At 34.2% G+C, this 18043-nt stretch overlaps 1 protein-coding gene across 2 annotated transcripts in view; it reads left to right on the forward strand.

The window, feature by feature from the left end:
- The window catches only part of LOC121872076 (structural maintenance of chromosomes protein 3-like), a 50519-nt gene that overhangs the window by 29923 nt on the left and 2553 nt on the right, over positions 1-18043 (forward strand). Inside the window, exons 11-23 of one of the 2 annotated variants that reach the window (XM_042374763.1) lie at positions 338-443; positions 2724-2827; positions 5287-5386; positions 5957-6120; positions 6521-6662; positions 8341-8499; positions 8664-8875; positions 9833-10022; positions 14904-15062; positions 15262-15411; positions 15874-16062; positions 16545-16699; positions 17170-17338. In XM_042374763.1, the coding sequence (XP_042230697.1) occupies positions 338-443; positions 2724-2827; positions 5287-5386; positions 5957-6120; positions 6521-6662; positions 8341-8499; positions 8664-8875; positions 9833-10022; positions 14904-15062; positions 15262-15411; positions 15874-16062; positions 16545-16699; positions 17170-17338 (1999 nt within the window). The remainder of the gene's footprint in view (positions 1-337; positions 444-2723; positions 2828-5286; positions 5387-5956; positions 6121-6520; positions 6663-8340; positions 8500-8663; positions 8876-9832; positions 10023-14903; positions 15063-15261; positions 15412-15873; positions 16063-16544; positions 16700-17169; positions 17339-18043) is intronic. The other variant, XM_042374765.1, reaches the window with a different exon arrangement.

Here is an 18043-nt window from a genome sequence, read left to right on the forward strand (position 1 = left end):
TGGAGGAATCAACTAATGTGTTATGTTAACAAGGCCTTGTTAAACTAGCAGCAAGTCTGGACGTCATCATAAACCCACACCTTGGTTGTGAGCTGCCCTTCCCTACCTCCTGTTTGATTGTCTTGTTCCAATCTGTGAAATTATTATTCAGATGTTCACTGCACACCATTAAACATAACACACCACACTCACCATTACCATTGTCATGCCTCATCACTACTCACATTAATAGGGAAAAATCATCTTTCTGTTGCATCATCATTAACATTGAGGTGTTTGTCCCCTCATTACCCATCCCCTCTCCCCTCCCTGTTCCGTCCTCTGTCCTTCTGCTCAGGTCTCTCACCAAGGCCGTCAAGTCGAAGCAGGATCAAATTCAGCGGCTGGAAGATGAAATAGTACGCGATTCTGAACGCAGAACACATCTCGATAAGAAAGTTGAGGTAGGAATTGCATGGTGCAGATAATAGAAACTGACAGTTGAGGAAGAAGCAAACATACTGAGAAGTGTGTGAGAAAATATAAATTGAATTAGTGTAGAAGGATATAACTCGGGTTATTGTGGAGTTCAACTGTAATTGTTGTACATTTAAAAGTACAGTAATACATTAACTCCTCTTGTAGAGAGGAAAACTGTTACCACTGACATGTTCTTTTTCTCTATATTTAATGTATTAGTATAAATGTGAGTTAAAAGATTTTCTCCTATTCGTGCTTACTAATAAGCTATTGCTTAGAACAGTGCTTACAAGTCCTGAAGAGGGGGGAACTTATTCAGTCAAGTAAAATTAGCATTTAAATTTAATCTATACTATAAAATAATATCTTCTTGATTCAGTGAGAGGTACATACAGTTTTAATGTCCAAGTATGTATAGTACAGTATAGGCTTTATGAATGTTGAAGTCGTTTTACAATATCATGATAACACATTAACTGAGCACTGTATGATACAGGTAAAAAAAAGGGCACTATAATGTGACTAGAATTTTCGTTATTTATAACTTGTATGAGAAGTTGAGCTTTTTTTTTTTTTTTTTTTAATTATTATTATTATTGTTGAGTGAATGAACATAAGAGCATAGTTTTAACTGGTTTTGGGGAAGACACATGATGTTGGCGTGTGTGCAGTGACAAAGAGTAAGCCGTATACTGTAGATACTTAGGGCCTTGTTGTGGTAGGCACTATAGCAGAATGGGGCTTCAAAGAGCAATAAAACCCTCTCAGATAGGCTAAGATTGTATGGGTATGACATGGGGAGATCATGTGAGAAATGGCCTTAAGAGATAACAGCCTGACAAAAATGGCTACGAGAGTTGGTGTATCTTGGAGGGCTGCCGTGAAGTAATCACAGCTTAACCATACAAGCATGAAAACTGGCTATGAAACATAATGATGATAAAAGTTATAAAAGATTTTAAGAGTTTATGGGGTATTGCTATTATAATATTGATTTTTAATCTGATACCAATTGGCAAAGATCTGAATTAATGGGGTTTTATCGTAGTGAAAATTCTGACATTTTTTATTGATATTGTTTGGGTATGACCCCTCTAAAATTATACTAATAGAAACAATGTCTTATTTCCTAGAATACTCATTTACACAGAATAGCTCTTTTCCAGAGGTATTTTGTAAATTATTTATATAACAAAAAATGAAGGGTAGGTAGTTTGTGTTGTGAAACATGAAGGTAGAAACAATGGTGTAGACCACAAAGAGGGGGAAGGCTTAGAGCAGAGGTTGCAAGCATTATAAAGTGTTCAGGGTGTACTGTTTTGTAAAACATGAAGTTGGATTATTAGTGGGGTCTGGTATTGAGGGGTGTGTATAAATTTAAGATAAAAGAGGACTAGTGAGAAACAGTGAAAGAACTCTGTGTATGGAGAATTGACTTGAAGTTGTGGGGGGAAAGGTAGAGATAGAAGGGCTTTTGTAAAGAGGGTTGTAGGTGAAGGCAGTGCAGTTGAAGAGAAAAAAAAATGTAGTACCAGTCTATGAAGTTGAGAGGTTACTTAACTTAGCTTCAGAATAATGCTGGGATAGGTCCAGGTATTGCATTTGTAGGGTTTTATTTATATCTATAATTAGAGGAATGAATTAATACACTAAAAGGAAGTAAAAGCAATGAATGTATTACACCTGTAAATGATGAATTGATTGGACTTAGACTAAGATAGAGTAGGGTCTGGGAAATTATTATTTATATTTATCAACAATTGTATGTGTGTGAGTGACCTTAGGTTAAATACTGAAGCCTTGCAAATAGCCAAAAAGCTAAGTTGACTGACTTGGAAGGAAGTCAAAGCTTGAGTGAAACAAATGAGAAGTAAATGTAGAACTTAGGTGTAGTTATGATGTAGATATATATATATATTATATATATATATATATATTATACAGTATATATATATATATATATATATATATATATATATATATATATATATATATATATATATATATATATATATATATATATATATATATATATATATATATATATATATATATATATATGGAACCTTGATAAGGGCATATGAAGGTTAACTTAGGTTAAGAGTGTATTTCGGGTTCCAGCTGGCCTGTAAGTGTGAACTGAGGATGCACAGTATATGTTACTCTTATGAAAAAAAAATAGCTGGATAAAAGAAATAAAAGTTGAATTGGTGGGATGTTAATGTATCAAGATTATGTTATTAATATAATATTATGTATTACAGGAGCTCTCCACAGACACAGAAAACTACAGACAGAGTATTGATGAGCACAACAAAGTCTTTTATGAAATGAAGAAGCGAAAAGACCAATTACAGAGTGAACGGAAGTAAGACGTCTTGTGGTGGCATGTTGTGCACTTGCTTGTGGCTGCTTTCTGGAGGCTTGCTGCTCTTCCCTGTAACAAAATGCCCTTACAGATCATTGTCTTGATCGATTCATTACTGTTTATCGCAATAATTGTGGTTTCTCGTTCACCCATTGCAGTACTGTATGAGGATTCCCATGTACAGTATTTAGGATTTTTCTATTTGCCCTACATATTTGCCTGCTTGGTTGATGCTCAGTGCTTTTATTTGTTTATTCGTTTTTTGTGTTTGGTATATAAGATGCACATAATACCATTTGACTTGTTACCTTTATATGCTATGTTTCAAGATAATAGTTTTTCCCATCATTTGATAATAACCAGTTTTTACTTCCCACACACTGGTTATGATCACGGTGTGCTAGTTAGGTCTTGCTTGTAGAGGACTAATTCATCGTGATTAAGTCTTATTATATTGTACACCCCAGGACTAAAGTCATGGACAGCTGCATGGAACCTATACTGGTGACCTCTAGCTATAAGGACAATTTTTAATACTGCAATATGTACTTAACTGCATTTGATTTTTAAAGCATTCATTTCTTTTAGTTTTAAACTTGTTAAACTTCGTATTTTATTTATATGCACATCATAGTTTTAATTTGAGTTTTCTCATTGCCGGGGGTCACTAGTGCAGCTGTCCATGGCTAGCCCTAGAGTGTACCTGGCCATTGATGCTTTACTCATTACCTTAAGTTGAATGTTTCTTCGCAAGTGTATGTATAAACAACTTTTTGGTGACATCCTTTTTCCCAAATGCCCGTATTTAATGTGGATTTTTGTCTCCTGTACAGCATGAATAACCTACTTGTTTTACTTAATTACAGTATCTTTATACCCCAAACACCTTACCTCCTCATAGGAAATGCTCAATGAGAAAGACTGCATCTGGACATTGATTCAATCTAGTGGAGACTATCTTTGCCAGTCAGAGGCCAAAAAGCGTGTTCTTGCTTATGATGGAAGGTTTACTTTTTTACTACAACTGTTTTTGATAAAATTGATTAGATAGTTTGTAATGTAAATCACTTGTGAATAATTGTTATGTTTTGTCCTTTTGTGAGCCCGCAAGTTTTTTGTGTTGTTTGTACTGATAAAACACTTCCCTCACTCCCATCTTGTTTGTTGTACAATGGCTGTGTATAACATAATAACTGTAGGCAGTTGACTAGTGTTGCTTTTGTGTTTGTTCTTGTTGTGTTTGTCAGAGCTGTGTTTGTACTGATTCCTTAATTCGGTAGAAGAATATTCACCTTACTCTTTTAGCTTTCTGTGTTTGATGCCCAGATGTTATGGAGGACTGAGATCCCTCTTTGTAGTCAATGATGACAACCCTGATGTGGTTTGACATCCTTCTGAATTTTAAGAATTAGGATTAGCATCTGTTGGTCCACCCTGCATCATAGTAGAAAAGGGCTTAGTGTATGAGCCATTTAATGTGTGTGTTTTCTGTAGTTTTCGAAATTTTTAGTGTATAACACATTTCCTACATGAGGCGTTGCTAGGAAGAACAGCGAAATTATCAATTTTCTGAAAATCCGTTTTCCATGGTCCCATGTAGCCACATCAAAACTCTACCATGTGGGACTCAAAAGCACAGGAATTTTGCTTGCTTTCTGGTGGGGTGTTTCGTGGCGAGTCTCATAGTACTGTACGTCAACTTTAATCTCGTGCAGAGACAAAGGCGAGAGCGTGAACCAATGAAAGTGCAGCTAGCTCCACACGTGGCCTTTCGGCCAATTGGTGACACTGTTTTTGGTGAGGTTTACGTCTGAATTTACCCCTTTTTACGCTATAATTAGTGCACACCATGAATTACAAACAACATGGATTAATATTTGTTATACTACTTAATGTGCTTTATCATCATTATCATTTGTATTTACCTGGTATCTCATAAAATAATTTATTATTTATTAGTACAGGTATATATTACCATTAGCAATTAGGCATATTATGGAATTTATATATTTTTCTCATACATGTTCGTAAAGTATTACCCAAAATTACAAAATAAGACAAATGATGAAAATTGATAAAATATTTTTGTCTTATGGACGAAGAAATGAAAAAAAAATTCAAGCGCGGTTTTCTCGTACCCTTTGTTTCGCATTTTCGCCCTTTTTCTTGGCAATGCCTCATATTGCATGTTACCGTTAAGAATTTTTTTGCTTTAATTTTGCTTAAAATATGATATAAAGGAAACAATTTGACCTAAATGAGCAGTATTTTATATATTCAGTTTGCGCTCTGTTTTCCTGGAAATTAATGTCTGCAATTGAGTGTTGAAAGCATAGTAGGTTATGATAGTTAAATGCTTTTACATGTAATTTGAGATTAATTTAGTTAACGTAAAATATTTTTATTGGTGTCCTGAAAGTTTTGTATGTTGGACTAACCCTGTGATTTATTGTCTACAGTGAACACTGGCGTAAAGAGAACAACCTGCAACAGAATGTGAGCTCACTCAAGGATGAACTCTCCAGAGCAGACCAGTCATTGCGTTCCATGGCTGGCAAGGTGAGTCTCGGCTTCTATCAAATGTGTCAAATTTACAGATAATAATACTGGTGCCTTTACACACACACACACAGTGGTCCCTCGATTAACGAACGGTTCAATTAATGAATTAGCTCCCATAAGGATTTTCAGTTACATTAACAAACAAAACTTCAATTAACGAAAGCCTTAGGAGAAACACTGTCGTGTGCATCAGCCGATCGGCTAGTCTGCCAATGCAATAATTGGTTCAATGTTTACATTCGTTTCCAGTGGAATAAATATCAAGAAAGTTGTGCTCTTGAAAAAATTTCTCTGGACCCTTGTTGCAAGATTCAAGTGAATAGAAGACAGTATAATAGAGGAAGGAGAAGGCGGTGTTAATCTGTTGTAAGGTTACAAGGGTATAGCTGCTGGGGGGGGGGTGTGATTGACTAGGATTGTTGTGGGAACCACTTGTTTGGCCTTGGGGTTCAAATGCAGATATAGAATGGTGTGATAAGAATTGTGCCATTGAATAACTTGACATGGCAGTTGTTATTAATCCCCTATTTACTGACTTTTATTCAGTTCATATTTTTTTTTTTTCAGCCAATCCTCAATGGTCGTGATAGTGTTCAGAAAGTGTTGGATACATTCCGAGATCGTGGGGGTCACTTGGGAGAAATTGCTACCCAGTATTATGGACTTCTTATTGAGAATTTTGAATGTGAGCGATCCATCTATACTGCTGTGGAAGTTACTGCTGGTAATAAGTAAGTGTGACACTGCCTTAAATATAATTGCATGAAATTGTATAACAGTGTTGCTAGATTTGTGTGTAAGCTGCATCTCTTAAGAAAATTTTAGTGAATTCGATTGGTTCCTTTTCTCTTGATCTTTTCAGCAGAGCGTAGCTGTAAATTTATAAAAAAAATTCCTAGCTGCTTTTAATTAAGTCTTTCCTGTCATTTGTTTCTCAGTAGAGAAAATTCAACTTGTGTGCATTTTCACATGGGTTTGGTTTTACCTGTCAATAAATAATTATAGTTAATCCTGTCAGCTGCATTGGATCATATTATCTCCTTGATATATAGGATATTAATTAACAGTGAGTATCTAATTTGGCATTTTGTTTGGTAAGTTATATTAATGATTGATTGTTTCTGTCTGCAGACTTTTTCATCACATTGTAGAGTCTGACAAGATTGGTACTCAGATCCTGAAGGAGATGAACAAACAAAAGTTGCCTGGGGAGGTAACTTTCATGCCTCTCAACAGACTCACTGTAAAAGACATTGATTATCCCCAAACCAATGTAAGTGTACATGTAACCACTTCGGTGTAGGATCCCCTCTGTGCTGAATAAATTTGTGTGGCATTGGCCAAAAAAAAATATTAATTTGGTGTCCTTGTAGTGAAGGGGTTAATACAATATTTTGCTTCAGATCCTTATTATTATCCCCAAACAAACATAAGTTCCATGAAATGGTAATGTTTAAGTTTTTCATAATTACCCCCAGACTAATTTGAAGTTTCCACTTAAAAGTGCTGACAAGTTTCTGAGCCTTAACAGTGTTTGTAAACACAAAAATAAGCTGTAATGTATCACAGAATTGTTTTAGTTATCTTTGTGTCTTATTCTTGGAAGAAGGAAATTTGATTTTTTTATTTGAATTTTTGTGTGTGCATGCAGTGTGTGTGTGTGTGTGTACACATTGTAAAGTCATCATCCCAACTCCAATAGAAACAATACCTTCATCGGTGAAGTCATCTTGATTACCTGGTATCATTACTGTACAGTATGTCATTGTGTGAATGAGAGATAATCTCTGAAGTAGGATTAAATCTGCTATTTTATATTGATGTTGAAGGCTTGTATAATTATATAGCAGTGAAGGAGAAGCATGTATTTGTAATGTGTGTGCGCGCGCATCCGTCCATTGTCCAGTCCCTGGATACATGTTAATTGCAGTTTGAATTTTAATCCTTGTTTTTTCTCATCAAGTTTTTTAGGGGTGTACCAGATCAGGAATATTTTCATTATCCTGCAAATTAGTTAGGAAAAAAAGTACAGTATATATAAATGCAATCAAAGAGAAAGAAAATATGGAAATAGGTGATAAAGGGACTCGTTCGGGGCTGAGTTGGACTTTTTTAGTATTAGTCCTTGTTTGGTTTAATTTTCTCTATATAGTAATCTATTGTTTTAGCTTGCCTGTCAGGAGGACAAGACGAGCTATAGCTGTCCAACTGGTGTCGTCCACAAAGCTTTGGTTAACCTTTTGTAATACTGTAGTGATTTTCTGAAGAAGAAAAAAAAGTGGTACAAGTAAATCAGACAATATACTTTGGTAGATACTAGTCTGGCTGAAACTATATTTGACTTCATGCAGAGGTTAATGTTTTGGGATACAATATTTTTTGCATGTACAAAGTTTTGATTAACTTATGCTTATAGTACTTCGATGCAAGACCATGTTGAAGGTGTTTATGTTGTGTAAGTCAGTAATTAACACTGCTGTCAACATTAACCTATATCCCAGGTCAGCCAAATCAAACAATTCTTGTGCCTTCTTAACTGTTTTCCAGCTTGTATTATACCAAATGTCTTTATATAAAGAGTAAAGTATATAAAGTATTATAATAAGAGTAAGAATACTTTTAGTCTTGTGGTAGAATATGGAGGAACTGGACAAAATCAAACAGTGTCTGCTGTGGAACATAGCTTTTAAGGATGTTGGTGGAGGATTTAATGTAAATATTGTTTTTTGTGAAGTAAAATGCAAGTGCAAGCTGCCTAGGGTGTTTGGACTATTGCATGAGTGCAGGTGTATGCTTGCAGTTAGCCCAGCCTAAATACAGTACAGTATACAGAAATCAACCCGGCCTATACTATCTGGTTGGATTTTCTTAAACTGGTAAATCCAATATCCAGCTGAATAGTAACATTCATGATTTGATACAACCCTACTATTTTTCCCCTCACCCAACAGGATGCCATCCCAATGGTGAGCAAGCTGACTTACTCACAGCGCTACCATAAAGCTCTCAAGTATATTTTTGGGCGTACCTTGATATGTCGTAATTTAGAGGTGGCAACTCATCTTGCTCGTTCAACAAGACTTGATTGTGTCACTCTTGATGGAGATCAAGTAAGTTTGCCATAGTTTTATTTGCATAATACGGTATCATAATATTGCATATAGCTTTGTCTTGAGCATTATCCTGCTCTCAATACTGTATGCTGTAATTTTCTAGTAAGTGAAAATAAGACTTTTAAAATGGCCAAAGTAATCATGGAGACACTTTTTGATAGGTATCAAGTAAAGGCTCACTGACTGGTGGATACTTCAACACCTCACGTTCACGCCTTGAGATCCAGAAGACCAGGTCTGAACTGCGAGACCAAATCACTACAGCAGAGACTGAGCTAAGAACATTACAAGACACCCTGAGAAACACAGAACAAGAAATAAACAAGATTGTATCTGAAATGCAGAAGACAGAGATCAAGAACAGTAAAGCCAAGTTAGTAGTGATTATTTTGTAGAGAAACACATCCTATTTGGAATGTTGTATATGCTATTACAAGTGTCTTTCTAATTAAAAAAAAATGCATCAAAGAAGTCTGAAAAGTATGGAACATGTTTTGAAATTAGAGTGAAAACTATTATAGATAGTTATTTGAAAGTTTCCAGCATTAAATATTTTGGGGGAAATTATATATAAATCTTTCCAATCTCCAACACATTACAGAAACCTCTCTGTTATCCAGAGTTTTGGATCCCCAGTACTTTCCATTACAGTACCTGAAAAATAAAATTTTAGCATTCTGAGAAAATTCTCTGTTCCGGGCATTCAAATGATTTTCCGAGTGATTGCATCATGTGACGAGTGCATGGGTGGGTAGGCTCAGAGTTTATTGTCGCACATCTCCAAACTTTTGTGTACTGTATTTCCAAATTCCACTTTATCTGACAACTCTACACCTTTATTGTCCTTAATTAGGATTTAGATGTAAAAATGATAAATTTTCTTATAATTTACCACATAATTACATGAGACTAATTGAGGAAAAAATGGACAATCAGTCAACTAGCTGAATGACTACTGGTGGAGGCAAGTCTATTTGTCTGAGGGAGTTTGGGGAGCAAGTTATATGGAGATTGTAGGAGAATGATGGCACTTTGAAAGCTTATGTGTAGATTTCATAACATTGCAAGTGTTGGAGAATAATGAAGTTAGTAAACTGATGAAGTATACTTGTTGGGGGGGGGGGTTATTACATACTGTATTTTCATTTTCGCTTACAGTAAAAATCTAAAAATAGTAAGGAGAAAAAAACATTCTCAGTTTTGGGTATTTGTAAATCATTGGAAAAACAGGTTTAGAGTTTTGAACATCTTTTTGGTAATATAACCCTTCCTTAAATCAAGGGTTGCTAGTACATATTTAATAATATTGGGGTTTTTCCTCCTTGCACAGAAACTTGTTTGAGAAAGTAAAAACAGACATTCGACTAATGAAAGAGGAACAGTCAGGACTTGAACGCACCAAGCAGCCAAAGGAGCGATCACTAACACAATTAAAAGCAAACCTGGAAGCCATGATGGCTACCAAAGAAGGTCTTGAGTCTGAGCTTCACCAGGACCTCATGGCTACCCTTAGTGTTCAGGTAAGTTGAGTTCACACATTATTTACCCACACATAGTTAGTATTAAATAATGAAGGTTAACTAAGACAAACGGGATGTGGTCCCTTCATCTTCATGAAAATAGTGTAAGATTATTTATTTATTTTTTTTGGGGGGGGGGGGTGCTCTGGAAACCTTTTAGTTTGTCTGGTCTTATGCTATACATGGATTGTTTTGTAAACATTGACACATATGTATTTTGGTGTGCTCATATGAATTCACTTTAGTTTATCGTGTTCAGTTCACCTTACGTACAGTAGTACTCTAATTTGCTGTTGTCTGCTGCTTCTAATTTTCTTCATCCATTATGTTTCCATTCAGTTAAGAATTTATTTCCCTACTCGTACATTTTAGTCCCACGGGACTATTCTTTCTCTCCTCACTCATCCAAACATTAATATATATATATATATATATATATATATATATATATATATATATATATATATATATATATATATATATATGCATGCATGCAAGTAAATCACTGTAGGTATGCGTGATCTAGGTATATGCTGATAACCACAAGGAAAGAAGAAAACACAAAGTTCCCAAGTGCTTTCGTGTAATTCACATCTTCAGGGGTGAGTACAGACTAAAGAGAAGTACAAATCAAGGTGTATATATACAGAGGAGGGTGAGACCAGGTCCACAATGGTCAGGTATTAGGTAATAACCCTACTAATCTTTAAATAGCACCGCAATGGTCGGTAGTCAGGTCAGAGGGTAAGGTGACCCAACCTCACCTGGTTACAAATCTTTTTAATTACAAAATTGTCCAGCTTGTACATGCCATTACTCAAATTCATGTTGAATGCTTCGGTATGTTTAATAAGACTAGATTCTATGATGTTCCTACTATCAATTGAATTACAAGGTAATATTGAGGAGGCATTATCCCAGTCAATGCAATGCTTGTTATCCCTCAAATGAACAAACAGACCATTGGATTCCTGGCCTGTCCTAACACTATATTTATGTTGTTTAAGTCTAGTTACAAGATCTTTACCTGTCTGGCCTAAGTAAAACATATTACATTCCTTGCAAGGAACTTTATAAATGCAACCAATTGTGTTGTTGGGGGAGTTCTTGATTAACCTTTGTTTAACAGTGCATGAGTTTTTAAATGCCACATTGACATTCCAGGTTTTTAGTTGTAAAGCAATGTGTGAGAAATTTTTGTGAAATGGTAATGTTAAGACATTCTTATGGTCATGGGTGGACTTGGGATCAGTTCTATAAAAAGTTTTCTTAGTAATGTTTAGGCATTTGTCTATGAAAGATCTAGGGTATTTATGGTTTGAGCCAATATTATAGATATATTTATATTCCTCATCAATGAATTCCGGACTGCAAATTCTCAGAGCACGTAAAACATTGTTGAAAAAATACCACTGTTTGACTATTATGGTGGGCAGAATAATAATGAATGTATGAACACAAACTAGTAGGTTTTCTATAAATACTGAACTTAAAAGTGTTACCTATTCTGTGTATCAGACAGTCTAGGAATGGCAATTTACAGTCTTGCTCTAATTCCACAATGAATTTGATCGAGGGGCTAAGTTGTTAAGTTGTGGCAGGAAAGCTTTTAGGTCCTCATTACATGGCCAGAGACATAATACATCATCAACATATCTAAACCAGACTGCTGAAGATGTGAATTACACTAACGCTTGGGAACTTCGTGTTTTCTTCTTTCCTTATATATATATATATATATATATATATATATATATATATATATATATATATATAAATATATATATATATATATATATATATATATATATATAATATATATATATATATATATATATATATATATATATATATATATATAATATATATATATATATATATATATATATTATAATATATATATATAATATATATATATATATATAATATATATATATATATATATATATATATAAATAAATATATATATATATATATATATATATATATATATATAAATATATATATATATATAATATATATATATATATAATATATAATATATATATATATATATAATATATATATATATATATATATATATATATATATATATATATATATATATATATATATATATATATATATATATATATATATATATATATATATATATATATATATATATATATATATAGCTCAGAGGCAACATTGCCTTAGTTGCTCTCTGAAGATGTCTTGAATAAAACGAAAGCTAGGTGCTGCATTGTTTCCTTCCTGTGATTTTATCAAGATTTATTTTATCCACGTCTTCATTGTGGGTTCACATGAAATATATATACAGGTATATATTTGGCCCTTAACATATCATGGGGGTTAGGTAACAGATACCGTGAATGTTAAAAGCCATGTACTTTTGTCCCCCATGTCCTTATTTACCATATATACCTGTGTGTAGTTCGAGTTTTTAAGACCAAATTATTTGGCAAAAAATTGGAGGTCGACCTCTAAACGGCTAATAGTTTCTTTAGGTTGAAAAATATTTACCATAACTACCAGTAAACTATGGAAACGACGCACCACCAGCTGTGAGTGTCGGTACAGTTGCCAGGGCAGATCTCTTGCATCATCATAGGAAGCCCAAAGTAGCCAAATGCATGGTATGGTATACACAGGACGATGTAAAACAAAGTATTCATTTTTTAAAGTTTATTTATAGATACTGTACATAAATTTTTGTTCATTACATTTGAAACATCAATCTTTGTCAATTAAATTTGAAACAAAAGAAAACTACGATACCGTATTCTCATTAAAATATTACATCACAAGTATAGTTTACCTTAACTGTGACTGAATGAATATATTCTCAGAAATAAATATGGAAATGTAATATTTTGGCTGAAATGACATACATATTACAGTGGAAAGTGGGATAAAATCATGACAAAAACAATGACTTTCGCTTTCTTTCGTTGTTCGAAAGATTTTACCGTAATCACTTTTCGAATGGTTTTGAGTTAAAAAACTGTTGTACCGTACTGTATTACAATAATATTCTATCCTATCATTAGCCTCATAATCCCACAACTGAAAACCATTCGAAAAGTGATTACGGTAACATCTTTTGAACGAAAGAAAGCGAAAGTCATTGCTTTCGTCACAATTTTATCCCACTTTCCACTGTAATACGTACGTCATTTCAGCAAAAATATTACATTATGATATTCTCAGAAATAAATAGTAGTTTTGTTGAAACGTAATGTACAGTATTTAATATTAAAATGCAAAAAGAGCTATAAAATCAATTAATACTGTACACCCGTAATGTACTGGCTGGCATCTCCACTCGTCCCTGCTGCCGCCAGTCACCACTCCTCCCCGCTCTATGCCTCCGCCTCCTCCACATCGTCACTACTGTTGTATTATACAATAATATTCTATCCTAATTCACTTGAATAAATACTACGATACCATATTTCTGAATATTTTCATTAAAATCCATCAAAATCATTTTCCTTGTCATCGTCTTAAGCACCAAACAGCTCCTCCCAGTCTTCTCCTTGAACAGGGCTAGAGGGTGCGTGTTTTTCGAATCGTTTTCAATTAAAAAAATGTTACAGCACATGTATATTTTACCTAAACTGCGCCTGAATGAATATATTCTCAGAAATAAATAGTAGTTTTGCTGAAACGTGATGTATTTCAATGTAAAATAGGATAAAATACATGACGAAAACAAAAGACTTTACCTAACCTTCCGATGTTCAAGAGATGTTACTCGTTTTTTTAATAGTTTTCGGTTAAAATACTGTTATATTACAATGATATTCTATTCATACTGTGCTTGATATATTACATTCACGGAAATGTAATATTTTTGCTGAAATGACGTACGTATTACAGTGGAAAGTAATCGACGAATGATTCGCTTTTTCATGTTATTGCATGTTGATTGGTTTCAGTTAAAAAACTGTTGCATCAAATGAATTATGGAATATTATTGTAATACAACAGTTTTTAACTGAAAACCATTTGAAGCGATTATTTAAAATATCTTTTTAAACGAAAAGAAAGCAAAGTCATTGCTTTCGCCACTTTCCACTGTAATATAATATTTCAGCAGAAATATTTCATTTCCATATTCTCAGAAATAAATAGTTGTTTTGCTGAAACGTAATGTATTTCAATGTAAATTAGGATAAACTACATGAAAACAAAGACTTTACCTAACTTACGATGTTCAAGATTTGTTGATCGTTTTTTTTAATAGTTTTCGTTAAAATACTGTTATAATAGTGATCTTCTATTCATACTGTGCATGATATAATACATTCACGGAAATGTAATATTTTTGCAACTACAATGCTGATGTCAACACAAGTGTGGTTACAGCGAGACTGACTTGAGTGAGGAGCTATGCGTGTGTGTGAGGTTGCGGGAGCGGGCGGTGTCCTGTGTGAGGTGCCATACTAGTTGAATGTACTTCAATTACTTCAGTGTACAGAATATTCCTCTGGCGGGGCAATTCATGCATAGTATTTGCAAACCCGCGTATGTTAAGGGCCGACTGTATATATATATTGTTTTGATGAAAACTTTGTCTTTTGACAATTCTTACACTCAGGTAGCTACTTAGTACCAAACTAGTTGGAGACCTCTTAAATATTTTACACGTTTTGATTTCATTGCTTGTTCATTATAACTTCTGCTCATATACATTCTTACAAGATTCACAAACATTTGTTAACTTAAACAGAATTGCTCAATTTAGGTAGTGTCATTACAGAGCACCTTATTTTGCTGGTTACCAAACAAGTACTGAACATTAATTGTGTATACATCAATCTAAATTTGAAATTTCAAATCTGAGTGTGTTTACAAGGATAACTTGTTCCACAGGACCAACATGAAGTTGATCAGTTGAATGATGACATCAGACGGCTCACTCAAGAAAACAAGGAAGCTTTCACAAGACGCATGAAGTTGGAGGCAGATAAGAACAAGCTGGAGAATCTTCTTACAAATAATCTTCATCGAAGAAAAGATGAACTTATGCAGGTACTGTAATTTGGATTTATTCCCTGATTCATGTTGTGTCTTTGTCTGTTACTGATGGGCTTTATATAGGTACAGTATGTATTAGTGACCAGCCAGCTTAGCCTACTGTATTAATACACTGGGTACCGATATTTATGATTGTGGGAATGTGTATTTTATTAATTTTGTTGCAGTATAATATAGACTCTGTGTTTGACAGGCCTTGCAAGAAATATCGGTAGAAGACCGTAAGCGCCAGTTAGAGCACAGTCAAAGTGAGATACAGAGAGTTGATGCCCGGATTGATGAAGTGGCTATACAGTACAAAGATGTAGAGAAGAAAGTCTCAGAACATCAGAAGAAAGAAAAGGTAAGAAAAATATATTTTCAATAATATGCAATGCCTCACTCCCCACTGGGAGTTGCCAAAATAAAAGAGCCTTCAGGCTACCCCATCACTGTATGTTGCTTCACTGCTTATATTCCCTCCTGAATTCTTTCCTTGGTGTTCCATTCTCTCCCACAGTGCAAGTGGTCTCCTTTTACCCTTACACCAAAAAACTGTATTTTGATAGTAATTTTCCTAATTTCTGAATGATTTTCAATGTCTACAATTTTTGTTGTCAGTAGAATGCCTTCTCATGATATTAAGTTTTTATTAGACAAAGGGGGGTGGGGTGCACTGGGGGACGAATTGTTACCAAGGCATTAAAACAAGAATGGATTTAAGAAATTACTCGTCAACTGTCAGTTGGAATATGTACTGTATATGGTGGGTAAATTGTAAATAAAATACTTATTAAGAGTTACTATCTCTTCCTCCTCCCTCCAGAGTTTGAAGTCTGAATTAGAGAAGGTTAAGACAAAGGAGAAGGAAGTAATGGAAAGAATGGAGGAAGATGCCAAGGACTTGGAGAAAATGGCATCAAAACAAAATCTTTTGCATCAGAAGATTGATGAATGCACCAAGAAGATTCGTGATCTGGGGTCTTTACCCTCTGAGGCCTTTGATAAATATCAGGTAAGTTTATTCCTAGATTCAGCTTAGATAATCATGTAATCAAAGTAAGTTAACTTTAAGTCAATGTGAAATGTTATATAAATTTTAGCAGTTCTAGACATATTTGTTGCCAATGATTTTATGGAGCCTTCTACTCCTACAGGAAGCTCTGTAGGAAAAATAATCTTGACTGAACTTACATTGCCTTAAAAGTGAACTATTTAACTAAAATACAGATTAATGAGCAGAGGTACACCAATCCTGTATCACATTGTTGTAACATCTAGGCCCTTCTATGTTGATTTGTATTTATCTTAGCTAGAGTCACATGGCAGTGATTATGGAAGGTGACAAAAGAACTTTTAGAAGTTTTAAGAGTGTGGCATTTTCTATTGAGAATTGTGTTGAAGCATTGACTGTCTGGAGCCACAGTAGGGTTTGAGCTTCAGTGCCTCTTCTGTGTACAGTAAACAATATTCAAAGTTGAATTTTTTTTGTTTCAGAATCTACCAACCAAACAGCTTTTTAAGAAATTGGAAGGTTCCAACATGGAGCTGAAGAAATACTCCCATGTGAATAAAAAAGCCTTGGACCAGTTCATATCTTTCTCCGAGCAAAAGGAGAAGTTGGTGATGAGAAAAGAGGAGTTAGATAGAGGGTGAGTTTTGCATTAAGTGACATATTTAGTAAATTAGTATATTCTGTAATCAGATGTTTATTATTTTAACTTTATTATTTTTCACCTAAATAACAAAAGATATACTGTATACAGTACAGTATACTGATTAAAAATACCTACCTTTAATATTTGGGACAGAATTTGTTGACCTACAAAAAACAGTGAGCTTCTGGTTTAAAGATTGTTCATTAGTGCATCAGCATAAAATATGTTTCAAGCAGATTATTTAATAAGGTGCTTGTGGTTTTATGTAAAAATTATGACGTCAAAATTTTATGGTAATCATAGTGTGTAAAAATTTTATTGTGTTACTGTATGATAAATATTTATTACTGGACAGATTCCCATTCCTTGTGTGGAGTCACAAACCAATATTCCCTTACAATATCAAAGAAGATGCACATTTTGTTTATGCAGTAGTCTCATACTGTCTATATATCACATTACAGATATGATAAGATTAAAGAACTTATGAACGTCCTAGAACACCGCAAATATGAAGCCATTCAGTTCACCTTCAAGCAAGTATCTAAGTATTTCAGTGAGGTGTTCAAGAAGCTGGCACCTCAAGGGCATGCTCAACTGGTAATGAAATCTGACAGGGATGATGAAAGTGAGGTGAGTTGACCACATCAAGCCATTAGTAATTTTACTGAGGAATTAGAAAAACAGCGCTCAAATACAATCCTAAGAGTGGGTTGCTATTTGATAAAATGGTAAAACCTCCATTATTCATGATTTATCATTATTCGGCTATTTTTAGAAAGTCATACTCGTAAAGTTTGCATAAGCTCAAATCTCACAAAAGAACAATTATTTAAAAGTAAGGCAATGGGGATACATTCCACAATGTATGGTTTACTTATACTGCCCAAGATCCATTCTACCACTGTATACAGTAACGATAATCAAACCGTAATTATCTTATAAAATAAAAATCATGTAAAAGAAAAAAATGGCAAACTCATCTATGTGGTCCTTGGTTAGAAAATTTCAAAGATAAAAGGAAGTGAATACAGTGATATCTCTGTTAGCCAGAGCAATTGGTGCAGAGCACTTCCGTGAATGAGAGATTTCCAGATAACAAGGCGATTCAAAGCCGGGGGAAAAATCCCTCATCCTTGGAATTTTCCGGTACCGGATAATTTTTCTCAGAATTTCCGGAAAATGCACCTGATTTTCATCTCTGAACCCCAGGAAAAAACTCCCCCATCCCCGGAATTTTCCTGGTGTCAGGAATTTTTTTTCGGAATTTTCAAAGGAAATTTAAATTCTGGTTATTGGAGAGTTCCGGGTTTGAGGAATTCCGGCTAACGGAGATAT

Source organism: Homarus americanus, unplaced genomic scaffold (assembly GCF_018991925.1).
Source record: "Homarus americanus isolate GMGI-L3 unplaced genomic scaffold, GMGI_Hamer_2.0 scaffold51476, whole genome shotgun sequence".
NCBI classification, from domain to species: domain Eukaryota; kingdom Metazoa; phylum Arthropoda; class Malacostraca; order Decapoda; family Nephropidae; genus Homarus; species Homarus americanus.